This window comes from Pituophis catenifer, unplaced genomic scaffold (genome assembly GCF_029215685.1).
Source record: "Pituophis catenifer annectens isolate HBS135680 unplaced genomic scaffold, rPitCat1.0.hap2 SCAF_1, whole genome shotgun sequence".
NCBI lineage: Eukaryota > Metazoa > Chordata > Lepidosauria > Squamata > Colubridae > Pituophis > Pituophis catenifer.
Window position 1 is genome coordinate 333,906,119 of NW_027256881.1, and position 13,379 is coordinate 333,919,497.

Sequence of the window (13,379 nt, forward strand, 5' to 3'; positions counted from 1 at the left end):
ATGGCAATGTGATGCCACAAGTTTGACACCCGTGCTCGAGACTGGTCTTTGGAAGAGATTTTTCTTTTTAAAAACCAACCACCAACTAAAAAAAAAAATTACATAAGAAATCAAGGGTATCCTCAGGGAATAGTTAAAAAAATCAAGAGAATAGTTGCAACTACGAGATTGAAATTCCCATTTTTAATGGGTGTTGCATGTGTCATATTATCGTGGCTGTCCTCTTGACTTACTTCACTATGCCTTGCAGAAACCACTGTGAAGAATGATGGTTCAAATCCTTTCCAGTTACAGAACTGGACTAAAAATACCCACCTTTAAGAGAAGCTTGAAATTGCAGTGCGGTGGGTTGCCAAGAAGCCGAGAATGTTTCTCCTAGCATTCTCCTATCTATTCTGCAATTATGAGAAGCGTAACTTAAAGATCTTAACCAGAGAAGATGCCATCCTGACCTGTTAACGTAGACCTACAGGCAGGGGTGCGCTTCAAAATTTTTAGCAAGGAGTTCTCTGCCCAGTTGCTGGGTGGGCGTGACCATAGTGGGCGTGGCCTAGTCGGCCTCCTGTACCACGGTGGGGGGGGAGTGTTTTTGCCCTCCCCGGGCTCCGGAGGCTTTCCTCCAGTCTCCAGGAGGGTTCCCAGGCTCTGGAGACTGGAAACGGTCTTCCTGAACTTCCGGTAGGCCTGTTTTTCGCCCTCTCCAAACCTCCATGTGCGCCCTGCATTTACCTGCATCCAAAACAGGCCATTTGGGGACTCCTGGGAGGGGAGGTGTAGGAGGGGCCAGCCAGGAGTGGGATTTGGGAGTTCTTCGAACTGCACAGAATCTTAGCTAGAGGTTCTCCCGAACCCCTGCGAACCCCCAGCAGCCCACCCCTGCCTACAGGATAGCAATTGTATTTTAGAATACTACTGGAAGAAGATCCCATATAGATGCTAACCAGAAGTAACCACCCAAATGGTAGTATCTCTCTGTTCCCTCCGTACAGGTAAGTTCCTTCCACCCCGGTAGGAGAGCATGTGGTCATTGGTGCTACTGTCACCTCTGGAAATTTTGCAAAGGTGTCATCCTTGAGCCATGGGTGATAATTCTGGATGGAAATCCCAGATGTGGATGCCAGTGCATGCAAGATATGGAGAATTGCAGAGTAGAGAAAAGAAGAAAAGGGTGAGCGGGGTGGCAAAGAAAAGAAACAGCTTTCATTGCCCAACTCATCTCCTGAAACTACTCAGGGATTTCCCTGCTCTTGCAAACTGCAGTCCAGACCTCTGAGACAAAATCTTCCGGGAAGGCAAATTCACCCAGGAGCGAATCCAGTCCGCGAGCAAAGTCTTCAGGGCTCTGGCATTCTTTGGTGATCTCTACCATGCTTGATGCTGTGGAAAATGGGCCAGAGGTTAGGATTCAGCACAGGGATAAAACATCATTTGGAGCAAAAACATATTTGGATGTATTCTGAGTGCATTCATAAAAAGGCTGCTAGGGAGGGCTTGGCTTGTAGTGGGACACCCAACTGAAGACAAAGCGTACTCTAAGATGCTGTTCAACATCTCAATGAGAGCCCACGGAGCCTACAGGCACTCCTGCAAATAAATATGAAGGTTTTGGCATGCTCGCTTCCCAGTTAATTCAATAATTAGCCAGGATCCTTGTTTGATTATTAATTTAATCAAGAAGCTTAATGGATACCAATCTGGTGGATGATCCACCAGTTCCATCTCCTTAAATTCAATGGAGGAGATGGGAAGCACATGGGTATCTAAGGGTGCCATGTTGTCTATTTCTGGTATCGTTTTTAGACAAAATTAAGGGAAGGTCCATCAAAACCTAAAGATCCCTGTCTATGACAGTTCTCTTTATCTCTCTTTAATTGTTAGCTTCATTTCACATGAAATTGTCTTGCTGTAGCAAACTGAAAATCCATCTTCCTCAATAGCCATCCAGATTCAGCACCCTTCTCTACAGCCATGTTTTTCAACCTTGGCAACTTTAAGTTGTGGCGGACTTCAACTCCCAGAATTCCCTAGCCAGCTGGCTAGGGAATTCTGGGAGTTGAAGTCCGTACATCTTAAAGTTGCCAAGGTTGAGAAACACTATTCTACAATATAATTCCCCAAATTCAGAATCTGAAGGTAGGCTGTCTCCTAATCTGGAGGTCCCACCCAGGCAGTAGTGAGGGCAAGGTGAAAGGAATCACATTTTTTTTCAACTATATCATGCGTCATTCCCTACTCACCCAATTCGAGGTCACGAATGCCCATGTAGCTTTCCAATAACTCATCCATTTTTTCAGCAGCTTCCTCCTCAAACTCACTTGGCTGTGAACAGAAGGAAGGAAGGAAGGAGATCAAATGGAACTGAAATGCCAATGTTGATAGGAACTTCTTGTAGTGTTTCTCAACCTTGGCGACTTTTAGACGTCTGGACTTCAACTCCCAGAATTCCCCAAATGGTTGGGGAATTTTGGGAGTTGAAGTCCACACATCTTCAAACCACTAAGGATGACAAACATTGGGCTGCACAGAAGCTTCAGAAGCAATGAAAATTTGGTGCCTTCTCATGACCCTTCAGAGGTCCCTCCTGTTACAATTGGCTAGGTATCTAACAGGCATTTTCCTGAGGTGAGTCCTGAGGCAATCAGCTCATTTCCAACTAGCCACCAAGTTTCTTATATACAGTACTATGAGAATATGGGCACCTGGTTAATCCGATCCCTGTCCCAGAGCATACTCACTGCCTGCTCTATGGTGGCAGTGCCCGTTGCACGCAGCCGTAGTGTCTCCCTTCCGCTGCCTATTTTCTCCTCACTTGAGCTCTTGCTGCTTCGTGTCCTCTGGCTGATCATATCTACAGAGGGGAGGAGAAAAGAAGATCAAGGACTCAAAATCTGGTTCAAAGACAATGGACATAACAGAAGATGTCTGAGCACAACAAAACTCTTCAGCAGAATGAAAATGTTACAGAATTCACTTTTTATTTTTGCTAGAATCCCTTGACGTTCTTGGGGGTGGAATAAAAAAATGGCTTGAAGACTAGAGGCAGTTGATTATTACACCTAGTAAAGCATCTACTAGGAGAGGAATGGCATTCCTTTGGGCCACTGGCCATATTTGGAATTTGGGGAGCATGTTATGGACACACCCACAAAAAGCCAGCTATGGAATGCAGCCATCCACACGTTATTTGCTAAGAAGACTTCTGAGATCAGTGAGGTGATGCTATCATACACATATGTTTTAGGCTAACACTTTCGTAACATGGCTAAAGGTAAAGGTAAAGGTTTGCCTCAGACATATGTGCTAGTCGTTCCTGACTCTAGGGGGCGGTGCTCATCTCCATTTCAAAGCCGAAGAGCCAGCGCTGTCCGAAGACGTTTCCGTGGTCATGTGGCCGGCATGACTAAACACCAAAGGCGCATGGAACACTGTTACCTTCCAACCAAAGGTGGTCATGTGTTAGTTAAAAAAAATCTGGCTTCCTTCATTGACTTTGCTTGTTGGAAGCCAATTGGGAAGCTTATAAATGGTGATCACGTGATCCCAGGAGAGTGCAACTGTCATAAATACATGCTAGTTGCCAAATGCTTTTGATCACATGATTACGAGGATGCTGCAATAGTTGTAAGTGTGAAAACCAGTCATAAGTCACTTTACTCAGTGTTGCTGTAACTTCAGTCACTAAAAAAGTCAAGGATTTTCTGTACCAAGGGTGAAATCCAGCAGGTTCTAACAGGTTGTGGAGAGCCGGTAGCGGAAATTTTGAATAGTTCGGAGAACCAACAAATACACCTCTGGCTGGCCCCAGAGTGGGGTAGGAATGGAGTTTTTCCAATATCCTTCCCCCGGGAGGGGGGAGGGAATGGGGATTTTGCAGTATCCTTCCCCTGGAGTGGAGTGGGAATGGAGATTTTGCAGTATCCTTCCCCTGCCACGCCCACCAAGCCACGCCCACCAAGCCACACCACGCCCAAGCCACGCCCACAGAACCGGTAGTAAAAAAATTGGATTTCACCACTGGTCTGTACACATTTCCCTCACAGAAATGGAGAACTTCTAACCATACAACTCTGAGCATCCTATACTATGGACGATGTTGGCTATGACTCCTGGAAGCGGTTATTTGCCCACATTCAGGAAGTCCAGATTCCCATGCCAACCTCTTTTCATTTTAGCAACCTAAATTAGAAATGAAAACAAGAGGGTTGTTTTTTTTCTTGCCTTTGTTACAACAGGGAATCAACTTCAATTTTGAATCAGTCTGAGATCCTAAACCATATTTTTAACCAAAGCTGAATTAAATGAACTGCATGGCTGTAACAATCCTTGTTAAAATTCCGCGGTATGCAGTCTGGGAATTGTTCTCATCTGTGACATTCTTTCAAAATGGCCGATCAAACCGTTCTGCTTATTATTATTTCGTAAGGTTACAATATACATCAGCTGCTCCTTAGGAAAGATCAAGCTCCTTGGGGAGGTGATAATATTTAAAATTTCCATCAGACAGCAACCTGCTTTTCAAACTGCAAGGAGGATGATTTTCTGCCCTTGATCTGACTTCCTCATGTGCTAGATACAAATAAAAGGAAGAGAAAGGAAGAGATGAAGAGATGAAAACCAGGAAAAACAGAGGGAAACCAGGAGAGGCTTTAACCGAAACTGGATTTTTATAACATAATTGTTTTTAAAAAATTTAAAATTTTTAAATTTTAAATTTGTCTTATGAATTTGGGGTGTTTTAAATTTTGTTTTCCGGGCCAATTATTTAATTGTATTTTAATGGTTTTTTAACATTTGTATCATATGTATTTTATTTGGCTGTTCACCGCCCTGAGTCCTTCGGGAGTAGGGCAGTATACAAATTCAATAAATCATCATCATCATCATCATCATCATCATCATCATCATCATCATCATCTAGAGCAGTTAAACAAGTTTAAGGAAATCCAAAGCTTGAAAGAACACATGAATAAAGAAGAAAATAATCCTGAACAACAAAAATCAAAGCAGCAAATAAAATGAAGACTAAAACAAAAAATAATAATAAAGTATTTCCTGCCTCAACTAATTAAATAATGCAAGCGTCAACACTTTGGGGGAGCTTTTCATAATCATGGTGCCACTATAGACAAGACCTTGTCCCTTGTGTTCACCAATTTATCCACTGTTGAGGATGGGCTATAGCCCTGATGGCGAACCTATGTGGCACGCGGAGCCATATCGGTGGGCACGCGAGCATTGCCCTAGCTTATCTCCAGCACGCATGTGCACGCAGGCCAACTGATTTTCTGGGCCCACCAGAAGTTGGGAAACAGGCTGTTTCCGGCCTCCAGAGGGCCTCCGGGGAGTCGGGAAGGCCACGTTCACCCTCCCCAGGCTCCTAGGAAGCCTCTGGAGCCTGAGGAGGGCGAAAAACGGGCCTACCGTGCCCACCATGCCATCACGTGCTAAAAGCGGGGGGAGCATAGGGGGTTGCGCACGCATGCGCGGGGGAGCAGGGCGCATTGAATTATGAGTGTGGGCACATGCGGGCATGACTTCCCCCGCTGCTTCCCCCACTTTTGGCACGTGACAGCAAAAAAGGTTAGCCATCACTGGGCTCTAGCAAAGGCCCTCTAAAAAAGATCTTAAATTACAGCAAGATTAACATTGGTTCAGGGGATTATTCAGATACTTAAAACAGTTGGGATTCTACAAATAAGAACTAGCATTATGAACTGAGACCAAAAGCAAAATGGCAACCATTACAACTGACATCTTGTTTAAATTTGAGACAAAATTGCTGCTGAAGCAAGTAAGATGAGTACAGGTAGTCCTCGATTTACAATCATTCACTTAGTGACTGTTCAAAGTTACAACAGCACTGAAAAAGTGACTTATGACCATTTTTCACACTTACGGCCATTGCAACATCCCCATGGTCATGTGATCAAAATTCAGATCCTTGGCAACTGGCATGTATTTGTGACAGTTGCCGTGTCCTGAGTCACATGATCTCCTTTTGCAACCATCTGACAAGCAAAGTCACTAACTTAACAACTGCAGTGATTCACTTAACAACTGTGGCAAGCAAGGTCATAAAATGGGGCAAATGTCTCATTTAGCAACATAAATGTTGGACTCAATTGTGGGTGTGCGTGAATGACTACCTGCACAACCGGTAGTCTATCTACAGAGACTGTGGATTCTCCATCTCTGAAAGTTTTTAAGAAAACCTTTCATAGGGGATTTAATTGGTCTTCCTGCATGTTGCAGAGGGTTGAACTAGATCAGAGGTGTCAAACTGGGGGCCCGCGGGACGGATGCGTCACGCGCAGGCCACGCCCACCCCAGCTCCACAAAGGGGGGGAGGGAAATGTCGTGATGCGTTACGTGACAGCAATGTGACGCCGTGAGTTTGACACCCATGAATCTGATGATCTTTGTGGTCCTTTCCAAATCTACAGTTTTATTATTCCATAATTCATTCTGTATAACTCTTTCAAACCTGTCAGCCCAGCTAATCAGCAAGAGTGCAAGCACCCCTGATCATGATTACAATCCTTCCTTTATGGCTTGTGACATCCATTGGCCTCTTCCTGAACACGGGCCTAGTGCTCTTTTGAAAGAGTGTTTAACAGGGGTGAAATGCTCCCCCTGTTCGGACCAGATCGCCTGATCCGGTAGCGATGGTGGCGGGTAGTTTGGAGAACCGGTAGCAAAAATCCCTGCTTCCCCCATGCTCAGCTGAGCCGTGCGATCATCAGAGGCTTTTTTTTTTAATTTTAAAAGCATTTTTTCTAAAACCTCTTCAGCCGAAGAGATTGTTTAAAAAATGCTTTTAAAAGGCTCTGACGATCCCAGCTGAGCCGCACAATCGTCAAAGGCTTTTTTTTTCTTTTAAAAGCAAAAAAAAATGCTTTTAAAAGAAAAAAAAGCCTCTAATGATCAGGCAACTTAGCTGGGATCGTCAGAGCTTTTAAAAGCATTTTTTTACAACCTCTTTGGCTGAATAGGTTGTAGAAAAAATGCTTTTAAAAGTAAAAAAAAAAAGTTGGCCACGCCCGCCCAGTCACATTAACCCACCACCACCAAGCCACGCCCACAGAACCGGTAGTAACAAATTCTACATTTCACCACTGGTTCTTAACCCGTGTCCAAAAGAACCTGGAGAAAGACTGCAGATATGGAGAAGGGTCTAAGAAGAAGCTGAACATCTCTCTCTGTACCTCACATCTATTGGACAATGTTACAAGTGACTAAACTTGCTGTTCAACGAACCTTTCAACATTGGGATCAACCATGCATTATGGAGGATTTGTCATTGTTTTTCTTGCTGGCGGAAATGCTCAGCAGGAAGGAAAAAGCAACCAAGAGAATCTGCAAATCATTTACTTAGCTTCTTCCATACGAAAATTATAAGAACAATACCACTTGCTCTCTGGTCTCATCAATGAAACAGAAAAGACCTTGACCATCAGGGGAGAAAAACAATATTTTATGCATTTATTTTTGCTGGCTCAAAAACTATTGGAGGGCACTTAAAGCGACTGACTGGCTGTTCCTCAATGATGCTGGGCTGTGATGCTATGCCTATGGTGGGACTCTGGGGTCCAGCCCTCTCTTCAGTGCTCAAATATCCACTTACCAAAAGCTCGTTTAGGCTGCACCAAGCGCAAAGTAAATGGCTGTGCCTGGGGCATCTCGCGCAACATCTTGGCAACTTCGTAGTGGCGGCATCCGACAATGGTTTGGTCATTAATGGCTTCAATGCTGTCCCCAACAGAGACCGTTGGAATGCGGTTCATTATACTACCTTCCTTAATACGCTATAAGATGGGGAAGTAGAAAAAAGGAAGGTTTAGAAAGAGAATAATCCTGTCTATGGCCTAATGACCTTGACTGACCTTGAAAAGTGAGGCAGGAGTAGCAATTTTTCTCAGCTTTAGCAACTTGAAGATGTTTTGACTTCTATTCCCAGAATTCCCCAGTGAGCATGCTAGCTGATGAATTCTTGGAGTTGAAGTCCAGATATCTTCAAGTTGCTAAGGTTGAGTAACACTGGTGACAGGGTATGGTAAAAACGTCAAAATTTTTGCAGCAGCACAATCAAAGTTCCACATATTTTTTTAAACCGGCAAAACTTTGATTGCGCCATTGTGGCTGCCATTTTGATTTTTTTGACCATGCTTTGTAGACACCTCTGTAAGAAGGGTTGGACCTGCATAGTATTTGAATGAGAAACTATTAAGAAATAATGAGGAAAAGGTACAATTTTCTTTGTTGCTCTTCTCTGCACTCTTTCTAGAGTCTCCACATCTTTTTTACATCATGGCGACCAAAACTGGATCCAGTATTCCATTGCTGCACACTGCTGGCTCATATTTAAATGGTTGTCCACTAGGACTCCAAGATCCCTCTCACAGTTAGTACTGTTGAGCAAGGTATCACATATGCTGTACCACATTCTACTGGAGGTAGAAACATGGCTATTGCAAATAAGCATGTCAGTCTTTTACCTTATTCCCAAAGGCCTACCTTGATGAAAGCATAACCAGCCCCATTATCTGTGATGGTGAGTCCCAGAGCATCCTCTGTTTTGGTGACCTCCACCTCCTTGGTATCACCGCGGACATGAGCGAAAATGAAGTCCTCCAAACCAATCTGGCCGCCCAGCAGTTTCTGCATATCTACCTTGTGGGTGTTCAAAGTGCAGAACAGAATCTGGAAGGAGGTGCAAATGCATTTATATTTTATATAGGGGAAAGGTCTCTGTGGAAGAAGTCAAAAGGTCAGGAAATCTGAGGGCAAAGCCCTCTTTTTGCCTGTTGCTTTTAGAAGCAGAAGTGGTACGATTAAAATGGGGAAGAAAATATGGAGTTTATACAGGCATCTTCACACTGGACTGGAAAAGACTCCCCCACCCCCCACATAAATGAATCTATATTTAAGATTATTCTTCCCTAATAATGCTTGTTTTTGTCCTTCCTATCTCCCATCTTCTCCTGCCATAGACTGTAAGCTTTGTGGGAACTGAGCTTTCCAGTTCAAATTACTCCTTAATTCCTTACTCTACTTTAACCCATAGCTGAAGTTTTCATAGGCCTAAACATTGCTGACCCAGCTTTTAGTCTGCTTCCAGACACAGTGAAAGCTCTTCAGTTGCCCCTTCGTGCCTTCTCATTCCCAATCCCTCTTTGGTCCTGGAACCTGATAATTAATCATTTGTATTTTTCTCTTTCTGTTCCGTTATCCTGAGCTATTCCATGGTCTTTTTCCCTGGACTCCTTTGTTGTTTCTTATGTGTAATACTTGAAGTATTTTTCAGAATATCTATACAAAAATACCTCTCTCTTCTGGCAAGATGCTGAGCATTTCATCTTGTTACCATATATTCTTAATGGGATGCTTGCTGCATCAGCACACAGTACCTTCCTTCCTTCCTTCCTTTCTCTCCTCTTTCCTTCCTTCCTCCCTCCCTCCCTCCCTTCCTTCCTTCTCCCCTTCCTTCCTTCTTTCCTTCTTTCCTCCCCTTCCTTTCCTCCTTCCTTCCTCTTCCCATTTTCCTTCCTTCCTTTCTTCCTTCCTTCTTCCCTCCCTCCCAGTAACACAGTAATATAGACTACAGTACAGCTACACTGAACATCTAACTGCCCATCATGGGCATTGGAGCCTGGTCTCCTTGCCTAATGCTTTGGTGAATCTTTTCCAGTGCCAAGGACCAGGCCACCCACTTGGCTGAAAGGCTGAGAGCCAAGCCCCTTCCTTCAATGCTTCCAGCACACTAAGCGGCCCCCTTCCTTACCTCTGTTGAGGAGATGTCAAAGACCTCTGCAATTTTGGCATAGAGCTCCTTAACATTGGTGAACCCTTCAATCTTGGCAGTGGGGCTCCCGTGAGCCAGCTGGGTGTGGAAGATGAGCCGAGGCCGCACCCGGGGTGGCGGCTGGGGTGGTCTTGGAACTGCGCCATTCTGGCCCCGAGCACCTCTTCCCCCTTCTGCAGCAGGCTGAGAGCCTCCAGACTCCTGGGCCACACCGTTTTCCATGGGGGACCCCTTCTGCTGCTTTCGGTTGTCTTTCTTGCACTGCTTTCCAGACTTCCGCAGCATTGAGATGCCAGGTGTTTGAACAAAGGGGACGATGGCCTCGATTAAATTATTGATGTTGCAGGTGGAACAGAAAAGCTGTAAGGTGATCCCCGCTCTGGTTCTGCTACTTGGAAACCCAATCTCCCACCTTCCAGTGGACAGTTCAGTTTGATGAGCTGCACCTGTTCCACTGCTCAGCCACAGGAGACACACATGCAGGAAACTGCAGGAGAAAAAATGCCCAGTCCTGACGCACACGAGCTTGCAAACTATTTCTGTCTCTGGGCATTTGCAGATGCTATCAGTTTCTCTAGGGAATACAGATGTTTTGCTGGTATACCTGGAGCACATGAGGCCCAGTTGCTCACTTCTTTTATTTATGGAAAAACAATTTGTGCCCGATTTTCTCAGATTCATTGTTGAGATTGTTAAATGTCTGTTGTTTTCCCATTACACGTACTTGAATTACAACCTATTGCTTAGCGACTATTTAAAATTAGACAGATACCCACCCCTTATGACCCAGTTCCGAAGTTCTGATGGCCGGACCCCCTCCCTATGGTCATGTGATTAATTTTGAGCACTTGATAACTGGCCCTCATTCTCAGCCACCCAGATTAGATGAGAAGAGTTGCCATACAAATCAAATCAATAAGAACAGCAGCAGCCCAGGCATGTAATATGTTGTGCAAGTACAGGAATTGTGTTTTTGCTAGCCCCAAATTTGAAAATATTCTGAGGGAATCAACAAAGCACCCATATTTTCTTGAATTGGTGAGCTGGTTACTGGGCAGAAATCTAAGTAGATATCTCAAATTCACTCCATAGCAGGGATGAAATCCAGCAGGTTCTGACAGGTTCTGGAGAACCGGTAGCGGAAATTTTGAGTAGTTCAGAGAACCAGCAAATACCATTTCTGGCTGGCCCCAGAGTGGGGTGGGAATGGAGATTTTGCAGTATCCTTTCCCCAGGAGTGGAGTGGGAATGGAGATTTTGCAGTATCCTTCCCCTGCTACACCCACCAAGCCACACCCACAGAACCGGTAGTAAAAAAAATTGGATTTCACCACTGCTCCATAGAATCGAGGAAAGATTCTCCTGGGCACGAGGGCATAAAGTGTTGTTTGTTTTTTTTAAATAGAGGACCCAAGGGAAGCTTCTCCTGTTGAATTTCTGCCTGTTTTGCGGGTACTGATTTACTGATTTCTTTGACAATGGCTACAACCTCTGGTCACTATGTGTGGATTTCAAAATATTTTACTACCGGTTCTGTGGGAGTAGCTTGGTGGGTGTGGCATGGCTTGGTGGGCGTGGCAGAGGAAGGATACTGTAAAATCTCCATTCCCTCCAATCCAGGGGAAGGTTACTGCAAAATCCCCATTTCCCCCCAATCAGCTGGGACTTGGGAGGCAGAGAATAGATGGGGGCAGGGCCAGTCAGAATTTTTACTACCGCTTCTCCGAACTACTCAAAAATTCCGCTACCGGTTCTCCAGAACTGGTCAGAACCTGCTGAAACCCACCTCTAACCAAAAGAAACCGGTCCAGGACTTTAAAACTTTCGGAAGTCGGGTCCCAGTTCCTTTCTAAATTGTTGCGGTGGCCAACAACTTTGTTCTTTGGGAACTAATAGTCCAATGTCGTGCGATTTTATCTCCTTATTTAAAATACGAAGCATGAGTGGATTGACTTAACAAAAGCAACTCATTGATAAATCTGGGAAGGGGCGACGAAATGCCTCCAAAGGATTTCATTATAAGTCGCCTGTCCATGATGAACACTTGCTCTTTTGAAGAGCCTTCGAAGAGCTCTCATTGGCTCCGGCCTCATTTCCAACCAACCCATGCTCTTGGAAGCCATGACGTATTCCATTACAGGCGCGCGGGGCGGGGTGAAAATAAAGAAGCTGGCCTATCCCGAGAGAGAGGGGAAGCCGCTCTTCGCCAATCAGCGCCTCGAGAGGGAAGCTGGTTTAGCATAATGGTACAGCTGGGCGGGGGAAGGGGAGGAGGCGGAGGCGGCGCTTTCTGCTGGTGAAAGGGACGAGAAAGAGAAAAAAAGAGCAGGAGGACCAGGAAAGTTTTGGGAGTCAATAATTGTAATGGTTGCAATAAGAGGGAGCGGGGAGATCTCAGCCATAGCAAAGAGGGGGGAAGTGGGTGGGATGTGGGGCTGCGCAAGGTGGGAGATCCAGGAAGGATCCATGAACTTATTTTGGGGAGATCCTGGGAGGGAAAGAGGGAGGGGGGGCGGTCTAGCTTCCTCTTTTCCCATCCTCTTCGCTCTCCATTTATCCGAGAGCATTGATGGTATAATTTAATGGTGTCTTCTTCCCCCACATATTGCGATTTTCCCAGGTTCTGTGTCCCTAGCCTAGCTTAGAGCAGCCTCACCTAGCACGCTTTTTCAAACGTCCCGGATTGCAAAACCCATAAAGCTCCAACCAGCATGGCCGTTGGGAGCTCTTCTAACAATTCTTAAGAGTTCAATGGTTTCAGGAAGCCTCCCCCCCCCTTTCCCAACCCCCCCAAGGGCAACAACTCTCCTATTAACGATGGTGCAATGCCTTTTAAAATGGAGATTCTCTTTTACCCGTCCCACCTAATGGATTTGGTGCGGGCTTTCTCCCTTACTCCTCTCCCCCCAAAAATTAGTTATAATGTTGTTTCTAAAGTTGTGTATTTCAGCAGTCAGCCTTGCCTATTGAACAACTTCTGTATAGTGAGTGTTTTAAGTGAGGTGGGGTTGAGGGGAGGCATCTTCTAATAATATAGAATCTCAACAATATGAATGGGAGCGCCAATTAACATTTTTGTTCAAGGTGGAGATTGATTCTCCATATGCCACAATGGCCATGTTTGCGTAATACAGACTGGCCCACACGAATGTGATAGGTAAATTTAAGCCATGTGGTTAATGATACAGCGTGTCATATAAATTCAGAAAACTGCGTTGAGAGAACCGTATTTCTGTTTATTGTAAGCGTATTGTATGAACAAAGCAGAGGTGTTTATCTATCTTGATATAAAATGCATCTTGGTGTATCTTCCAAATTGGAATGAGGTCACTAATTATCTCTACAGACAGAGATTGGATACCTGTAACTCTCCAGATGTCATGTAGCAATCTGTACTAGCCACAGGATCAACTTGCATATGGAGGATCATAAATTCCCTATCATTAGTCTAAGATTATGAAGGGACGGTGGCTTCTTACTCCCAAAATATTGAGCTACAGTGTTTCTCAGCCTTGGCAATTTTAAGATGTGTGACTTCAACTCTCATAATTGCCCAGTCAGCAAGCTGACAGGAGAA

General features: G+C 44.8%; 1 protein-coding gene across 1 annotated transcript; it reads right to left on the reverse strand.

Annotated features, from left to right (window-relative positions):
* Nucleotides 1-1,225: 1,225 nt before the first annotated feature.
* GIPC3 (GIPC PDZ domain containing family member 3) lies at nt 1,226-10,087 on the reverse strand. Its single transcript, XM_070931780.1, has 6 exons — nt 9,782-10,087; nt 8,515-8,700; nt 7,625-7,805; nt 2,736-2,848; nt 2,238-2,319; nt 1,226-1,377 (listed from the first exon to the last, which is right to left on the reverse strand). Exons 1-6 carry the CDS (start codon nt 10,085-10,087, stop codon nt 1,226-1,228), a joined length of 1,020 nt encoding a protein of 339 aa, XP_070787881.1.
* Nucleotides 10,088-13,379: the final 3,292 nt, after the last annotated feature.

Excerpts from the sequence above, each read along its gene's own strand:
- GIPC3 (XM_070931780.1), bottom strand. The coding sequence starts at position 10,087 with ATGCTGCGGAAGTCTGGAAAGCAGTGCAAGAAAGACAACCGAAAGCAG. Across the intron at positions 2,849-7,624 it reads GCAGCCTAAACGAGCTTTTG|ATATGATCAGCCAGAGGACA; the intron begins GTAAGTGGATAT and ends TCCCCTCTGTAG. Across the intron at positions 2,320-2,735 it reads CTGCCACCATAGAGCAGGCA|CCAAGTGAGTTTGAGGAGGA; the intron begins GTGAGTATGCTC and ends TTCTGTTCACAG.